The following is a 17065-nucleotide window of genomic DNA, read 5'->3' on the forward strand; positions in this document are numbered from 1 at the left end:
CCACCTCAGCTTCCTGTACATGTGCAGCCCGCTAGGGACAGGAGAAGCGTGCGCCATTTGGACTTGACGTCATCTTGCAAAGTGTTCAACAACATCAAATCCAAATTGGGGCGCCTGCTTCCTTCTCATTTGTCGCCATGGCTGCTCGCTACCGGGAGCAGATGAGTGAGTCGCAAAGGTCGAGACAGTGGCGCGCCCAACTGTGTGCGCTGTCATAAAGCTTTAAAGACAGCACTAATGGCCAGCATGAATAAGCTGGCAGGCTTTTAGGGCAGAAGCACCCCCCCACACACACACTCACACACACACACACCACCGCCCCTCGCTGTAACCCACATAGCCTACTAGATGAGCTTTGACCTCCTGCTAGTTGTACAGGCTACTTTACTCTTGTAATCCCAGCAGAGTGCTGCTTCACTATTTACAAATTCACAAGGGTTTGATCACCATCTATTCAATGGGGAAGGTGCTTTACTGAAAGGCCCTAAACTGCCACAAGAGGCCGCCAAAGCCCACTGGTCAACAAATCTGTACAACCATTTTGAAAGAAATTTGCAAATATATATTTTTTTATATTTTGTTTTTGCACTGACCTTTTTCGCCATGTATAGCTTGAAAGTTTCGGCTCTTGCGTCACTTGATTAGAGTTGTACATTTCAATACAGAAATTCAATCAATTCTTTTGGACTGCATGAATTGAAATTGTGATGATCAAGCATCTATGAGTATTCCTGTATTCTCTAAGTTAAGTTCTTACAGAATGTAGAGTCAATCTGGGAAAACATATTTCTACCAAGATTCTGTTTGACAGGAAAGCATCTTTCTGTGTTTTCTCTAACCGTGATGCTTCACTGAGCACCTTCTCCCACATGAGTGACCTTTAACCCCTCCCGCATCCACTTGCCTGCCGGTCGAACGCAATGTTGCGGCTGCCTTTACTTGCTCCCCTGTGTCGACGTGCCAAAACAGTTTGGATCAGAGCGGTTGTGTTGAGGCGGGTGGTGAGGTTGTCGCGTGCAAAAGCGGACAAAAGTAGTAATAATGGCGTTGCCAGGTCTGCTTTTCTTTTTTGATTATCGATAATCCAAATTATTGCTCTCTCATGGTGTTCTACTAGCTCTGGTTTTCTGGTCTACTCCTAGTTGTGTTTTGGGCCTTTTTGTGTTGTTACTTCTTCCTTGTTTTTTGTTTTTTTAAAAAAAACGTTTTAAACTTTCAAAAGTAAAGAAATAAAAAGGTTACTGAAAGATCGTCTTTTGAAATTGAGTTCAAAAGCTTTTTTAAACCTAAATGTTTTTTGTATGGATGTTCACATTTGAAAACTCTCTTTTATACTTTAATATAAAATGAATTACCGTATTTTCCGCCCTATAAGGCGCACCTAAAAACCTAAAATTTTCTCAAAAACCAACAGTGCGCCTTATAGTCCGGTGCGCCTTATATATGGACCAAATTCCTAAATTTAAACTGGCCCAAAGCATTGTGTCATGAAATCAATCATAAGTGGCCCGCTGAAGACTATGAATCATTAATCAAAAAGACTATGGATCCTTATTTTATGATTATAAAGTAATTTGTTCCGTCTGAAGTTGAAATAAAAAAGATAAAATGGAGAATAATTTGATTTGGATTAAAAATCTGACATGATGCATTAATGGTGCGCCTTATAGTCCGGTGCGCCTTATATAAGGATAAAGTTTTAAAATGGGCCGTTCATTGAAGGTGCGCCTTATAGTCCGGTGCGCCTTATAGGCCGGAAAATACGGTACACTCTTGAGTAAAAGTTCCCTGTAATTCCCATTGAAAGTTTGCAATTTGTAATTTCCCCCAATTTCTTCTTCTTCAATGGACCAACAGATCAAGATGAAAATGTACAATTCCATGCTTGTCTCTTTACCACTTTTGAAAGATCTTCATTGTTCTGTCAACTTTAGTGCAAAGTCACTAAATAATGCAACATATTTCCTTTTTTTCTGTCTTCTGTAGCACCTGTTCCGTTCTCTACGAAGCTGCCGAAGCTCTCGCATCCATCCCCGACTAAAAGCTCTGACATCTCACAGGGCGATCACACACTGAGCTGACAGAAATACTGCTCGTATGTTTGTGTGTGCGTGCCTGTAACACAACCTTGACCTACATGCTGAACAAACATGCAAAGGTGTGGGGGAGGAAAAGGTAGCAACCTTATTGTTATTGTCGCAGTATTTATTCATTTTACTATCTCATCTTTACCATCTATCTATGATTTTTCTGGGGCAGTCATGATCATTTCAAGAAACAAGTTCACACTTGTGTAAATTGTGTTCCTGGACCACAAATTTGGCAGTCACCTCTTAACAAATGTCCTCTTGGATGTACAAGTTTTTTTTTTTTAACCCACTGCGGTGGCCACCCATGCCACTGCAGCGATACTTCCTGTCACCGAGTCGGAGACGCCAGTTTGGATCAGAGGAGAGGCGTCAAGATGCTGTGCCGCTTGTCCGTTTTGTTACCACCTCTGACTGTCACATGCACAGACACCTGCGGGGTACACGCTCCATCCACCCAAATACTTTCCAGACCCTGGAAGGTGAATTTAGAGATTTGGATTTTTTAATCGGCTACATTAGTTATTTTTGAGGATTATTGTGGAAAAAAGTGCCAAGTTTGAGACCCAATTGTGGAGCTATAGTACTAAACTTTTGTTACCGTTTCACTAAAAAAAGAGTATTTCCTAATTATGAATTTTTCCTTTTTAATCATCTTAATAATTAATATTCATTTATTAATTATTTTACCTGCCATGAATGTTTTGGGAATGTGGATGAGAGCCAGTGTATATATATGTGTTGTTTTATGCAATCTGTACTTGTTATTTTTTTTATTTTTGTCGGTATGATTTCTTCAGTGTCGTCTAATTGTTGAAAGTATGAAAATAATTAAAAAATGTGAGGGTTATTCTCCTAGGATACCTTTGGTAAATGTCTCCCGTGAACCCCCGCTCCCCCATTTTTTTTTTAAATTCTTTTTTTTAACCTTAAAAGGTTCTCTGATTCAATTCAATCTCGTTCTGATCAACTCGTACTGCTTCTCCAGGTTTTAAAACAGGTTCTATGCGTCCCCTTCTGGCCACTAGTACTCATCGCAGTGAAACAAACATTGAAACTGTTAGCCATTTCAAATTGTAGGCCTAGCAGACTGCAGGTCATACTTTACAATAATAATGTGAAACCGCGTGCCGCAACTCTTTCTCTACTTGCGACTTGTTAGCATTCCCGCTGTTAACATGTTAGCATTGTATCCACTCAGCCACAGGGAGAAATAGCACATACTCATCATTGTGCCTTGGTGCATCTCAACTCGGGTTTTCTTAGCCAATATTTGTTTTCATGAAAAATATGTAAAAATAATTTAGATACTAGTTTATTTTTTTATTTTTTTTCTTTCTTTCTACTAAACACTTAAGAGTGGCTTGCTGGTTTCACAAATCCATCAGTGAGCGGCAGTGAAATTGAATATGCCACTCAGCTGGGGTGTGAAAGTGATATAGATTAAGATATGTAGAGTAGAATGTTCCAATGCAGAAGAACACACATCTAATCCTTCTATGCGTGGATTAACATCTTCATTTGGGATTTCCTTTAATCCCGCTGCTCGCTGGAAATGTGAGGCAAGATGAATTTGCCATTGAAATACTTTAATCATTGTCTCGCTCCTATTTTTGGTTCCATTCGTGTCATTTAGCCCATTGAACAACAGCCACGGATTTTGAATGACCCAAATGCAGCGGCACAGAAGAATGAGTTATTTTGTTGTGGCTCACCAGAGATCTGTCATTGAGTGGCCGGTAACTGAAGGAGTGGCATTGTGCTCAATGTTTTGCCAGCTGACTGGGTGAAACTGGAACCCTGCAGACACCCGATAGCTGCTGGTACGGGAAACCTACTTCCCTCCCTTCAATATAAACAGAACACCAGCAAAAATATTCATGGTTCTGTTTGGGAAGTAATGAGAATGTGAGAATAAAATATGTACTAATTAATTATCAATTGCTGAAGCAAAACACTGTGTAAGTCTTTAAATTGCTGACATATCAAATGTGACAAGTGGAGTTGGAATGGTGCAAAGGGATCAAAGTGAACGTGTTGAAGTACGACTTGACTCTCCACATGGACGCGGAGCACTCTGGATTTGCACGGTATTAATGTAATCTTTCGCTCAGGTCGGCTTGCAATTTATCAGACACATCCTGCCTTATCTTACAGATGAATATACAATCTGCCATCTGGATTTGCAGCCAGCAGGGGGAGAAATTTGAATATTTATTTATTTGTTTAGTTATTGATTGATTGATTCATTTATTTATATGTATGTATTAATTGATTTTTGTTTAATTATTTTTTATTTACTTTTTATTTATTTATGTTTCTATTTATTTACCGTAATTTTCAGACTATAAATTGCACCGGAGTATAAGTCGCACCAGCCATAAAATGCCCAAAAAAGTGGAAAAAAAACCATATATATGTATATAAGTCGCTCCTGAGTATAAGTCGCCCCCCCATCCAAACTATGAAAAAACCCGCGATTTATAGTCCGAAAATTACGGTATGTTTCTATTTATTTATGTTTCTATTTATTTATTTATTTATTTGCATGTATTTATTCATTTATTGATTGATTGATTGATTTTGCAAATTTCACATTTCTGCACATACTACACCCCGTGAAGTCGTTGGGATTAAGAGCTTCTTTTGCAATCAGTTGATAATGGGCTTCTAATTCTGCTCGGTGGCCCACTTTGTCTTCGATTGCTTAACCCCAAGCTTGGCCCGCCCTCCCCTGGCCTGCTAAATAATTGACAAGCTCTCCTCCCCTGGCTGCTGTGTGCCTCTCCATCTTTCCGACCTCTTTGTAGTGTCTCTCATTAGGTTTTCCATTCTCGTGAGAGCCGGCCTCCCTCACTCTCAGCATGTCGTGTTTCAATCCGCTGCCAGCTGGATGACAATCATCAAAAGTCTGTTGTGTACTTTTTTTTTTTTCCAAGTTCGAGTGTGCAGAGCCATGAAGGGGTTCCTCTTCCTCTTCCTGGCCGTGCCAGCCGTGTGCTCCCGCTCTCACAGCAACTGGTGTGAGCCGGGTTGCGAGTGTCGCAGGGACGTCAGACTCACCATCTGTTCAGCAGTATTCTTCACCGAGCTCCCGGCCAGAGTCCCGTCCAACACGGAACTACTGGAGCTGTCCCACAACGGCATCGTCGTCATCCCCGAGCGCTCGTTCAACAAGAACCGCAAGCTGCGTGTGCTCCTGTTGCAGAACAACAACATCAGCGTGGTGCAGGACGGCGCCTTCTCACTACTGGAGTTCCTGCAGAAGCTGGACTTAAGCTGGAACCGGATCTCCTCCCTGGGCAAGGGTTTCTCACTGGGTTTGGCCCTCCTGCGGGAACTGAGCTTGGCTCACAACTCACTGAGCAGCCTGGACAGCAGTAGTTTCATACACCTGGACAATCTGCAGAAGTTGAACCTGAGCTACAACAGCATCCTCAACATCCAGGTCAGATCTTTTGCTTCGATGAGCAGCTTGCGACATCTGCACCTAGAGGGCAACCGGCTGACTTCTCTGAAAAGCGGCATCTTCTCCATGCTGCGCTCACTGGAGCTCCTCAATTTGGCCGGCAATCTCATAAATGAGACGCAGGTGGGCCTCTTCAAACCGCTCGCCAGCGTGACCCTGCTCAACCTGGCCAACAACTATTTGACCACTGTCCACTTCAAGACCTTCCTGAGCCTCCACACCTACAGCACCCACATCCTGCTAGAGGGAAACCCCTGGAATTGCGACTGTGACCTACAAAGAGTTTTCCGGAAGCTGAGGAGCATCCAGAGACTCTTCCTGGACGATTACTACAACCTGACGTGCGCTGAGCCCGCGGTGCTGCGGGACTATCGGTTGAGCCTGGTGGACACAGAACTGTGCATTGCCGAAACTGTCACCGTGCTCATCATCACCGTTACTGTGGTCATAACGGTGCTGGCAGCCATGCTGATGGGGGAGAGGAAGAGGAAAAGGAAGAAGAGTAGGAAGCACTGGACGCAGCAGGGACAACTATCGGACGAGTCAGACTACTGACCTTAAACCTTTCCATTTTTCGTGATAGTGACTGATGATAGAGGTTTTCCAAGTATGAGGTGTCAAATGATTGATTTGTTTTGCAAACCAAAATTTGAGATACAAGCAAGTTTCAATTTCGAGGAGCTCGCAGTTAAAATCGTAAAGGAGTGATCCAAGAACAAGTTAATTCTTGACTGATAACTGGAAACCACATTGCAGGACCACAAAATAACTGCACTTTTTAAATTCCAGCTCATGGTTACATTTTATTGGAATGTATTGAACCTGTTTTGGTGTCACCATCTTGTTTGCTTTACCTGCTTATTTGTAAATAAATAATATATAAATAAATAATATCTATATTTACTATGTGAATATAAATGAGTATGTATATATGTGTGTGTACACACACACACACACACATATTTGTGTCACAAATATTTAAACCTCTTTGTGTGTTTGTTTGTTTTCCAGTGTGGGACAAAAACATACAAATAATTTTGACATAAGAGCTCTACGTTAGCTTCATATTTGCTTTCTAGGAAAAACAATCCAAATGACGTCACATCCCCAATCAAAACAGTCTATACCGCCCCCTGCAGGTAACAGGATTCAATGTATAAAATGTATAAATGTATACTGTATAAACATTAATTTTTTTGTACTTATAACTGTTTGCTCTCGGGTTTTGTTTTCGATTATTTCATTGAAAGTATTGTTATTAAACTGTACACGGTTAACTCGGTTTCAGCTTGGACGCGGTGTCCGCATTTAATTAGACGTTCATGTTTGTTGTTTTCAATATTTTAATTTTGCAATCACGATGACCAGAATAAAACAAATCTGATACAGATTGCTTTGGGCGTCATATGGTCGAGACAGCTTCACCGGTCGGTCTCGGCCGACACTGATAATTTATTAATAAAATTGGGAGGATCCCTTCCACTTGCCGGAGGAGGAAGTTCATCGAATTTGACCCGTATGCAAATCGGATGTAGACAAAAATTAAAGACTATTACGTTCATCAACTGTAGTTATTGTTCAATATAAATAGTTACATATGCAAAAAATCACATAAATATGTAAACATACGCTATAGAAATTTAAAAGTGGTATGATACCACCTTATTCTTTATTAATGTGAAGATAGTAAAAACGCAATGTAACATTCGTTCTTATTTTGAAAGCAAATTACGGAAGTATATTTTATCTATTGCAGATGACTTTACGCTGATGTCGGTGCGGGACAGGTGGGAACTCCGGTTCGACGAGCTAACCAGATAAAGACAAACGAGCCGATGACAAACCGATACCCGTAAGAAATTTGCACAGTTCGGCGACTTGTATCGGATTCAAGCGATAAACTGAGAACATATATCGTAATTCGTTGGTGAAATGCCGTACCGGAGAGCGACATCCTCAAAGGGAAAGTGTGAAATAAGAGTTTGATGTGAATGGGATCGGTGACATAAGCAGGTAAGCTGTTGACATTTATTTGTCACCTTATTTGCATTTTATCTGATAGAAAATTTGCCTTGCTCACGCAATATTATTCGCTCTTAAAACCATTTTTTTTTAGTGTGTTTTAAATTTGGCACCGTTTTCTAATATATCTTTCTATTGTCTTGTTTTTGTTTTTTTAAACGCGCTTTGCTTTGAAGTGACGCACACGTTTCATCGACGGTTTAAGAAAGAAAGAAAGGAAGCACTTCCGCAACGACGCAAGTGGCGGCCGGGTATCCAAACTGCGGCGCTGGGGCCCCTTTTAAGGACCCCCCCGGCTTGCTTTGTTTTCATGGCTTGTGTTGAAAATCATTCCTGGTCACATAACGCACTATAAACATGTCAGTAAACTTTAGTGTGGCAAGCACGACGTTTTGCTCTTAAAATTTAAAATATTGAAGCTGGTCCTTTTAATATTTGCAGCAGGTGTTGGAAGCAGTGATGTTCCCATGAACTTGCAGGACATGTATCTTATTTACATGAAGTGCAAATAAATACGTCTGCTTGAAGCTAAGTACTACCAACTTTACATTTCATATTCCTCCAGATATGCCAGCTGATGATAAGGTTGCCATCCTGACGGACGATGAAGATGAGCCACAGAACAAATCGGTGCCGGAGGGCGCGTTCAGCAAGCTGTCATTGCAGCAGAGTGGTCTTCCCGCGCCGGCTCCTCTTTCCATGGACTCTGAAGCGCCTGGGGTCTCGCAGTCCAGGCCGTCCGGGTCCTCGAACTGCTGTCAGAGGATGTTCCACCGCATTAACACTCAGCTGCTCGTCTCCAAAGTCTTCTACTTCTTCTTCTACGCCGCCTACGGCTCATTGCACCCGCTGCTTGCGGTCTACTATAAGCAGCTGGGCATGTCCGCCAGTCGCAGCGGCCTGCTGGTGGGCATCCGTTACTTTATCGAGTTCTGCAGCGCACCATTCTGGGGCCTCGTGGCCGACCGCTTCAAGAAGGGGAAGGCCGTGCTGCTGTTCTCTGTCTTCTGCTGGTTGGTGTTCAACTGCAGCATCGTCTTTGTCAAGCCGGCCGACATGAAATGCGTGGAGAAGGGTGACGGCGTGACCGTCGAGCCCCCGATCACCAGCACGCTCCCACCTGGGAATGTCACGCAGGAGAGCAACTCCAGCGAGCGCGTACGCCGCGGCCTCCTTGACCTTCGCTGGTTCCCAGTGCCCAGAAGCAAACGAAGCGTCAATGATACCCCCCCGGATATCAACACCACCACCGCCGCCACAACTATCAGTCCCACTCCAACCATCAGTCAAAAGGAGTACCAAATCGTCTACGACGAAACCCAAGTGGAGAACATCTTCCTCATCATTTTGCTGCTCATCATCGTGGGCGAGTTTTTCGGCGCGCCAGCCGTCACTATCGTGGACACGGTCACGTTGCAGTACCTGGGCAAGGCCCGCGATCGCTACGGCTTGCAGAGAATGTGGGGCTCTCTGGGCTGGGGGCTGACCATGCTGCTGGTGGGCATCTGGATCGACCACACCCACATCAGCGTCACCGTCGACGGCCTCGGCTGCTTCCTGCCCGACGTCCACCTGCGCAACTACCAGAGCGCCTTCATCGTCTTCGGGGTGCTGATGGGTGTGGCCTTTGTTGTCGCCACTCAGTTCTACTTTGAGAAGGGCGGTGAATATCGGCAGGAGGTCCCGGAGGGTGTCACCGAAGAGACGGAAAGCCCGCCGGCGCCATCCAACTCGGACCCGACCGGCAGCGGCGGCGTTGTTCTCGATGAGGAATTTCACTACATTGACCTTCTGAAGCTGCTGTGCAGCGTGCGCTACAGCTCGGTTCTCTTCGTGGCTTGGTTCATGGGCTTCGGCTACGGCTTTGTCTTCAGCTTCCTCTACTGGCACTTGGAAGACCTGCACGGCACCTACACGCTCTTCGGCGTCTGCTCTGTCCTGAGTCACGTCTCGGAGCTCGGCGCCTACTTCACCAGCCACAAGTTCATCGAGCTGGTGGGACACATCAGGTGAGATCTTGAAGGTGTTTATGTGAATGACATGGACGGATCCCAGTTGTCTTGTTCAATTCTCGCGAGACGTTGAACCCCTGCTGCTTTGGAGGTTCCGTTTCGTGCTCAAGGGAACCTGGACGAGCATCCTGGTTATTGATGTGGCCCTCAGCTGCAACATTTTTCAGCGTACTTTCCATGGCCTTCAGTCAGGCATTCTGTAAATGCCATCCGAAGCAGATGACGTCGGCATATTCTCTGCATGATCTGTCGCCTTGAAAGCTAGGCTCCGCGGTGACGCACTGTCTGCCCTCAGTCTGAAAAAAGGTGGCACCTCGCTGTCGTGCATGAGGATGTACGTGTCCGCAAACATGTTGTGTGTGCTAAGCAAACGCAATAACACCTCGCCTTGTGGTGATGAATTTGTGGTCTAAGGGTGGGAAGTGTTTGGATTGCGTCGTTCGTGTTGGACAACGTTTTCAATGTCGGGACGTCATCACCCAAACGTTTGGTGGTGTTTTGGCCCTCAGAGTGCTCTACATCGGCCTGGCCTGCAACACGGCGCGCTACCTCTACATCTCCTACCTGAAGAATGCCTGGACTGTGCTGCCAGTGGAGATCCTCCAAGGTATCGTGCACGCTGGTTTCCAATTTAAAGCTCGGGGGTTACACCTGGCCCATCGCATCATTTTGCAGGGCCCGGCAAGCAAATCACGTCCACTTTGTGTTTTTAAGCTCAGATCTGTGGCAAATCCCAATCGTTGTTTGTTTGACTGGCGAAGTGAATGGTCCAGGAATGTCATGTGACGTGTAGTTATGTTGCAGGTGTGACCCACGCCTCTGTTTGGGCCGCTTGTATTTCTTTCTTGAGCGCCGCTGTCCCGCCAGCTCTGAGGACATCAGCCCAGGGCATCCTGCAGGGTCTTCACCTCGGGCTGGGCCGTGGCTGCGGGGCCATGGTGGGGGGGCTGCTGGTCGGTTACTTTGGTAGGATGCCCTAATTCATTCGGCCACATGGTCACCATCCTACATGATGTCCAGTGCCATGTTTGACAATATGACGGTCACCGTTTTTGCAGGCGCTGCAGTGTCGTTCCGGGGCATTGGCATGGCTTCCCTTGTCATACTCCTCATTTTCGTCCTCATCCAGTGCTTAGCAGGCAAACCAGAGGGAGATGGTGAGTAATGACCGGCTTTACAAACATTCAGATAGGTAATCAGTGACAGGATTTTCATTATTGTTAGTTTTTAAATGGAGTTACTTTACAGCGTTGATTTGTTAGTTTATGGGTTGTTGTTGTTTTTAAACAGCTTTTTAATTTAGTTAGATATAGCTCATCCAAGCTATTCTTGACATTTTTTTTTTTTAATACCAGAGAACAGAATGCTGGCCGAGAACATTCCAGTCCCCTCCAGCCCTGTTCCCATTGCCACCATTGACTTGATAGAGAACCAAAGCAGGGACCAGCAGCAGGTGGCCCAGCTTACTGTGAAGAAGACCAAGTACCAAGAAGAGCAGGAGGACATCGCCCGGCCGGCCTGGGTGCTCTCGGGTTCCCCCTGGGTCACACTCGCCTTCGCTATTGTCCAGATCAGAGAGATGGTGAACATGGCCAAGAGTGGACTGCTGCCAAGAGGGACTCAGCCCCTACAGGTGAACCACATCACCTGTACAAATCGTATTTGTTCCTATGAAGAATGTTTCACTTTATTATGTTGTTTGGTTTTTTAGACTCATACTTGTGGGTAGGTACAGCTGAAAACCCCTTTTTTTTTAACCTTTTTAAAATAATAATAATTATAATAACTGCAGGCAGCTATAAAGAACCCTTGCAGCCCTGGGCTTTAAAAACACATACACGCCCATTCTTTCTGGCATTGTAGCGGTCTCAGTAACCAGGTGTGTTTGTACCAAGCAGTTTTTGACTTCCATTAAAGTGAGCGAGCCTGCTTGAATGAGGTGAGAGCACAAAAGGGAGTTGGGTCACACCTACAGGATCTGAATTACTAACATGTGCATTTTCGATCCGGTCTATCCGGAGTTCTGTCTCCCTTTGAAGTAATTTACCTCACGTAGCTAGTGTGTTTTGGACTTAAAATTTGGATATTAAATGATGTTGGAGGACAAAAAGGCCAAAATCAATATTGAACCATTTGGTGTGTTTTCGTAGAGACGTATGACATGTTTGTTGATTAGTGGTGCCATCAGATGGTTCTTTTTGCGAAACCGTGTCATCTCGAAATGGTCTATATTATGTCTCTGGTAGAGGAGCATCCTTTTTGCTCACAAGTTCACTTTCATCTGCATAGCAGTGGGAGGAAATGCTATGTATGCTATTGTAGGATGGAACCAGGAGAAGCAGATACAGTGAAAACAGCAGGGGACCCAAAATTGAACCCTGAGGAACACCATACCACAGTGGGGCAGAGCGGGACTAATAGCAACCAAGGCTAACACAAAACTTTCTGTCTGCAAAACAGAATCAAAATCTCTGCCTTGTTAGCAACAGAACATTGTGTGCATTTTAGTCATATGTATGGGAGTGCTTCAGCAGTTCTGTATGGATGTGTGTCAGCCGTTTCTTGTCTTCACGACCAGGTTCCTAATGAGCATGCGGAGGTGGCGGCGGCGGCGGCGCAGCGAGCTGCTGGTGATTGCGACACAGCACCCACAGCCGGACCGAGCCTTGACCCCACAGCACTCACAGACTGTAACAAAGAGCAGCAGAAGCCGGATGGAAGAAACAACTTAAAAATGTCATAGTTGAACTCGCTGTCACTTTAAGACTGTAAGGCCCCCCCACCCCCCAACTGATGACAAAGTGCCTCTTTCGTATGTTGTATCATGTGGTGGTGATTTAATTTAAACTTGAGGAGTTGAGTCTTTTTCAGGCTTTTCTGCGCTGGAGGTCTTTGTTTTATGTTAAACCTGTTTTTACGTCAACATTCCTGTTTGGCTGGCAAGGCGATTTTAGTTGCCTTATCTTCCACATTCCCTGCAAAGCATTGTAATACTCAAAACAGTATTTAAATCCATTCTGTTATCGCAGCTATTTCGGAGCGTTTGGAGCTATCGTGAAGAAGAAATGTGCTGACTGCAGTTTGGGAAAGCAATCGTGCCGTTAAACTCTTAGCTCATTTAAAGTGACCATTTGAAATAAAAGGCCAAAGGATTCCATCATGTATCGCTGAAGGCCTGTTTCATTATCAGTCTGATCTTAATCTGGCACCGACGTAAAAAAACATTCCTTCCCTGTAGAATATTGTTGCATTTCTGTCGTTGACCACTTGATGGCAGTAGCGCACTGGAGTGATCGCTCTTTTCAAAAACCTCCGTGGCTGCGTGTGGAGGGTTACTGAGGTCGTGATGCGCCTACAAATGATTGGCGTGTGTGTGGGAGGACAGTATTAAGCTTCCTCAAAATGTAGACTGTTGTAAAAAAAAAAAAAAAAATGGCTAAGGGAGTTTGTTGGTGTGATGTGTCTTGCCCTCCTGCTGGGCAGCCGCAATTTAAGCCCCCGCCTCCCCTTAAACAAAATAAATATAGATTTTTAACAATTACTGCTTAAAATGTCTGCAGTGTCTAAGGGGGGTTTCCAGTTGTGCCGTTACAGCAAGCCGGGGAATTCCAACTCATGTGCTTCATCCAGATTCAAAGGCCAGCACCGTGGTTTCCAAATTCTAGCAAAAACAATTAGCAGGCCTTTCAAGGCTCCTCCCCCACGTAAACTCCACATAAACCGTCACCGATTTGGACAGATGAGTGACGTCATGCAATAAAAAAAAAAAGAAGCGTCTGTTATGACCTCTCTAGCTACGAGGTCAGTATTTGAAGCCCCAATTGTATTGTGGAGATTTGCCATTTTGTTAATAAGAATTTCATGCGGTGGGTGAAGTACCAGGGCAAGACCCATAAGATCCCTCTTCAGATCCAACTTATTGATTTTTTAAATTTTTATTTTAATTATTAATTACATTGCGGGCCTTTGTGTGTGCCGACTTACACACTGATTAGTGGCGCTTTTGGCATTTCTCAGCACGTTCCATGTTATTTTTTATCTTAAATCTTAAGCATGTTTCAAGCATCTTTGTAGTCTTTCTGTTAACATAATCACATTCGGAAATTAGATGCATGAAGCATGATCACAAGAGAAAATTTAATACTGTTCATTGACCAGCTGCAATGCTGTGTGGCTTGGTCCCAGAATGTTCCAATTCAATTTTTTTTTTTTTTTTTTTACCTTCACAGTACTCAAAGATTTCAAGATTACACAGCATTTTTTTTAGTGTGGGAGATATTTAGATGATTCATCATGAGGCAAAATATTATCTTGGCACAACAAAACATTATTGTTGTCTTTTTAACCTAGCATTGATTCAGATGTTTATGCTATCAAAATGTGTTGGCAAAGAGTTGCAATGTGAACTGCGTTGTGGCCAAATAGCAACTCTTGCCAACAAAGGCGTTCAAAGGTCTTCCATAGTTGCTGAGGGTGTAAAGGAACAATCACAAAACAGTCAATTGAAACACAAACGAGTAGCAGCACAGTAAGTCAGTTAAAAGTCAAAGAACAAAACCTTGAAAGCCCCCACAACGGAGTTCCCTCTCGCTACATCTTTTTACTTTGTGCCATAATCTGTGGAGTATGAAAAAAATATTAGCAACAGAACACAGTCAACAAAACAACTTTGTCCACATCCTCCTCAGCCACAACAGGGACCCTTATTGTCGCAGCTGGATCAATTATACTATAGACGACACCCACTTCACCAGGCTGTTTGTAGGCAGCCACTTAGGCCCCGCCTGGCATGGTGTCCGCCCCTCCGGGCCCCCACAGACCCCTACGACCTGCTGGGTCAGCACAGTAAGAGTGCTGACATTGAAATCAAGTCACTCCAAAGCTTTTGTTCACAAAAAATGTCTTATATGTGTGGTCTTCTGATGGATGTCACATCTGGAGGAGCGGCCATTTTGCCTTGTAGTGCCACTTGGGGCCATTGGGGGCTTTCTGGCTTTGGTCATGTTAGCTCACAGGTGTCAAACTCAAGGCCCGGGGGCCAGATACGGCCTGCCATGCTGTCATTACTAGAATTGCAAATTGTCTTCACTTTCAATAATATCTTTTTTTTAAAATATTTGACCAGTTTTTACTCGTCTGATTTGAAAACGAGTAATTTGTCCGTTTGTTTTGTAGCTTTTACTGAATATAATATGAGGTGCTCATACATTTATTTGGGTCATAGTGGCCCGCCGAAAGAATCTATGACTACAATGCGGCCCGCGAAAAAAACGAGTTTGACACACCTGTGTTAGCTGAACCCTTCGGCACTGTAATGTCATTTTCAGTCGCCAGCGGGCATGTGAAATGTTTTAATTGTGCTTCCTCTGTTACCACCTTTTTTGTTGTTGTTGTTTTTAGTTTCGAGTCGTGCAAGTACTTCTGCCACCTCTGTCTGAATTGAGCTCAAATGTTGTGAAACATTCCTCACATAGTATTTGTGTGTTTGCATCATGCCAAAGTGCAGCGCTCCTCTTGATACGTGATCTGTAATTAAAGGTGTTTGCTCGTCTTTGGTTGAATGACACCGACTGTGCTCTCATTGTGCTGGCGCTGATGTGGGCGGAGCCGCGTGTGGGTACTTATAGTTGTGTGCCAGGAAGTTGCAGAGGTTTGTTTCTAATTGAGTCAGGGACTTGTGCTGGCGAGGTGGGCGTACGCGTGGGCGGAGGCAGCGGCGGCTCTAATCTCAGGATGCTGCCGTTGCTGCTGCTGATGTTTGCTGTTGTTGCTGCCTGCTGGTTGCACATCCAGAAAAGTTCACAGCAGCAGCCATGCAAATCATGCCAGTGCCCACTCGTGTTTTGTCACTATCCTCATCTTAGTCTGAGTGTGTTGTGGTGAAAGAAACGCGGCAAAAGTGAGGAACATTTTTTTTCTGGTCAAAGAAGATAAATAATGTGTACTTTTTGTCTTGGTAGATTCAATATTGTCACTGAACACACTTTGTCTGTGGGTCTTGGCAAATCATCAAAATGAGTTTTTCCGTTTTGATGAATTGATGAGCTATTTAAATAAATTTGACTTGACTTGCACTGCAACCGTCGTGAGCACCGAGCCCTTCATTTGATGGCCCCAGGCCATCGATTGGCTGGTTTGCGACGTCTCTGGGCGTGACGCATGTTCACCACGGTCATTTGCACTTTCCGCTTTGACTCAAGGCCCATTTTCGCACTGCAGACGCCTATTGAAAGTCACACGCACACACATACGGCTGTCTCAGTCTGTATGTCATATAACCTCCGCCTGCCCTGCACATGCTACGCCCACACACATCCTTGCCCGAAATGCCCGTGCAACGGAGTATGTGTCCTCAAATTCACGCACACACACATACATCTACATCACTCCTATGCACACACTTCCCGCCCACGCAATCACACACGTGTTCAATCAGACATAAGCCGCTCATACATCCCACACTCAACAGACACAAAGTAGGAGACGCGCACACCCACACGCACACAAGAACTGTGCTTAATCAAAAAGCTGCTACTTTAAGACGCAATTTCTTTGCATTTTCCCAGCGGCGTCCACGCCCGTCGACAAACTTGAGGAACCGTGTTGGCTCCAAATAAGGAAGGACATTTCTGCCTCTTGGTTGTTGTCCTCCCTCCCCTTCTAAGGGGGAAGTTGGATTAAAAAAGAGCTGCTGAAGTGCTGAGGATGTGGGCTGTCTGGGAGCAGAGATGGGGAGCGGCGTGGGTGCTCTGACAGGGTGAGGGGCTGACAGGCCCAGGCGTGGGCGTGTCATTGAAATGGCTTTCTCCTCCAGGGGGGCAAACACAGAAAGAAGACAGAGAAGAAAAAGAAGGGAGCGGCGAGCCGCCGCACAAACGAAAAGTGAGATATGACGAGGCTGCCTGCCAAATGAGGCACATGCACTATCAGCAGGTGGGAGGGCGGACGCCAACAGACACAAATAAATTAAAAGTCACACCTACGCCCGGAAAATGATTGACAGGACTTCGGTAGTGTGAAAGCATCGGAAGCCTCCTCCTTCCACGCTTTGGAAATTCTCACTAAATTCAACCTCCCTCCGTTGGACTAGTTGGATTCACACAAAAGGCAAAATTGCAGCACTAGCGATACAAAGCTAGCATTAGCGCTCCAAGGTTAGCCACGACTGCCATGTTGGTAGCGGGACTTGTTTGTAATGGAGGGTCACTATGACACAAAATGTTATGCGTTCAAAATTCCTTTTTTAGAAAGTATAATCAATTAACAATAAAAAAAATCTAGCACAAAGCTAGCATTAGCACTGTAAACACGCCAATGTTAGCCTTGACTGCTATGTTGGTAGCGGGACTTTTAGAAAGTACAATCAATTAACAAAAAGATGTGATAAATTCACAAGTCCAGGAGAAATTTTGCTAACACTACATCAGTTCTGAGCCATCTTGGCTGTTAGATGACTTAAAAAAACACACAGCTTT

General features: G+C 44.6%; 2 protein-coding genes across 3 annotated transcripts; both read left to right on the plus strand.

Annotated features, from left to right (window-relative positions):
* Nucleotides 1–3945: 3945 nt before the first annotated feature.
* On the plus strand, nt 3946–6409 carry LOC133150041 (reticulon-4 receptor-like 2). 2 transcript variants are annotated; one of them, XR_009713721.1, is made up of 2 exons: nt 3946–4177; nt 4245–4683. XR_009713721.1 is itself a non-coding variant. In XM_061272326.1 (2 exons), the coding sequence occupies exon 2, from the start codon at nt 5044–5046 to the stop codon at nt 6109–6111; it is 1068 nt and encodes a 355-aa protein (XP_061128310.1). In that variant the 5' UTR covers nt 3946–4177; nt 5027–5043; the 3' UTR covers nt 6112–6409. The 2 variants fall into 2 exon arrangements, 1 of the variants encoding a protein (XP_061128310.1); XM_061272326.1 differs by lacking the exon at nt 4245–4683 and adding an exon at nt 5027–6409.
* Nucleotides 6410–7319: 910 nt separating this feature from the next.
* Nucleotides 7320–12752, plus strand: LOC133150031 (major facilitator superfamily domain-containing protein 6-like). Its single transcript, XM_061272310.1, has 7 exons — nt 7320–7569; nt 8144–9587; nt 10100–10197; nt 10395–10556; nt 10649–10747; nt 10946–11223; nt 12169–12752. Exons 2-7 carry the CDS (start codon nt 8146–8148, stop codon nt 12331–12333), a joined length of 2244 nt encoding a protein of 747 aa, XP_061128294.1. The 5' UTR covers nt 7320–7569; nt 8144–8145; the 3' UTR covers nt 12334–12752.
* The last annotated feature ends 4313 nt before the right edge of the window (nt 12753–17065 follow it).

This window comes from Syngnathus typhle, linkage group LG2 (assembly GCF_033458585.1).
Source record: "Syngnathus typhle isolate RoL2023-S1 ecotype Sweden linkage group LG2, RoL_Styp_1.0, whole genome shotgun sequence".
NCBI classification, from domain to species: domain Eukaryota; kingdom Metazoa; phylum Chordata; class Actinopteri; order Syngnathiformes; family Syngnathidae; genus Syngnathus; species Syngnathus typhle.

Excerpts from the sequence above, each read along its gene's own strand:
- LOC133150031 (XM_061272310.1), top strand. The coding sequence starts at position 8,146 with ATGCCAGCTGATGATAAGGTTGCCATCCTGACGGACGATGAAGATGAG. Across the intron at positions 10,748-10,945 it reads AGGCAAACCAGAGGGAGATG|AGAACAGAATGCTGGCCGAG; the intron begins GTGAGTAATGAC and ends TTTTAATACCAG. Across the intron at positions 11,224-12,168 it reads GAGGGACTCAGCCCCTACAG|GTTCCTAATGAGCATGCGGA; the intron begins GTGAACCACATC and ends CTTCACGACCAG.
- LOC133150041 (XM_061272326.1), top strand. The coding sequence starts at position 5,044 with ATGAAGGGGTTCCTCTTCCTCTTCCTGGCCGTGCCAGCCGTGTGCTCC.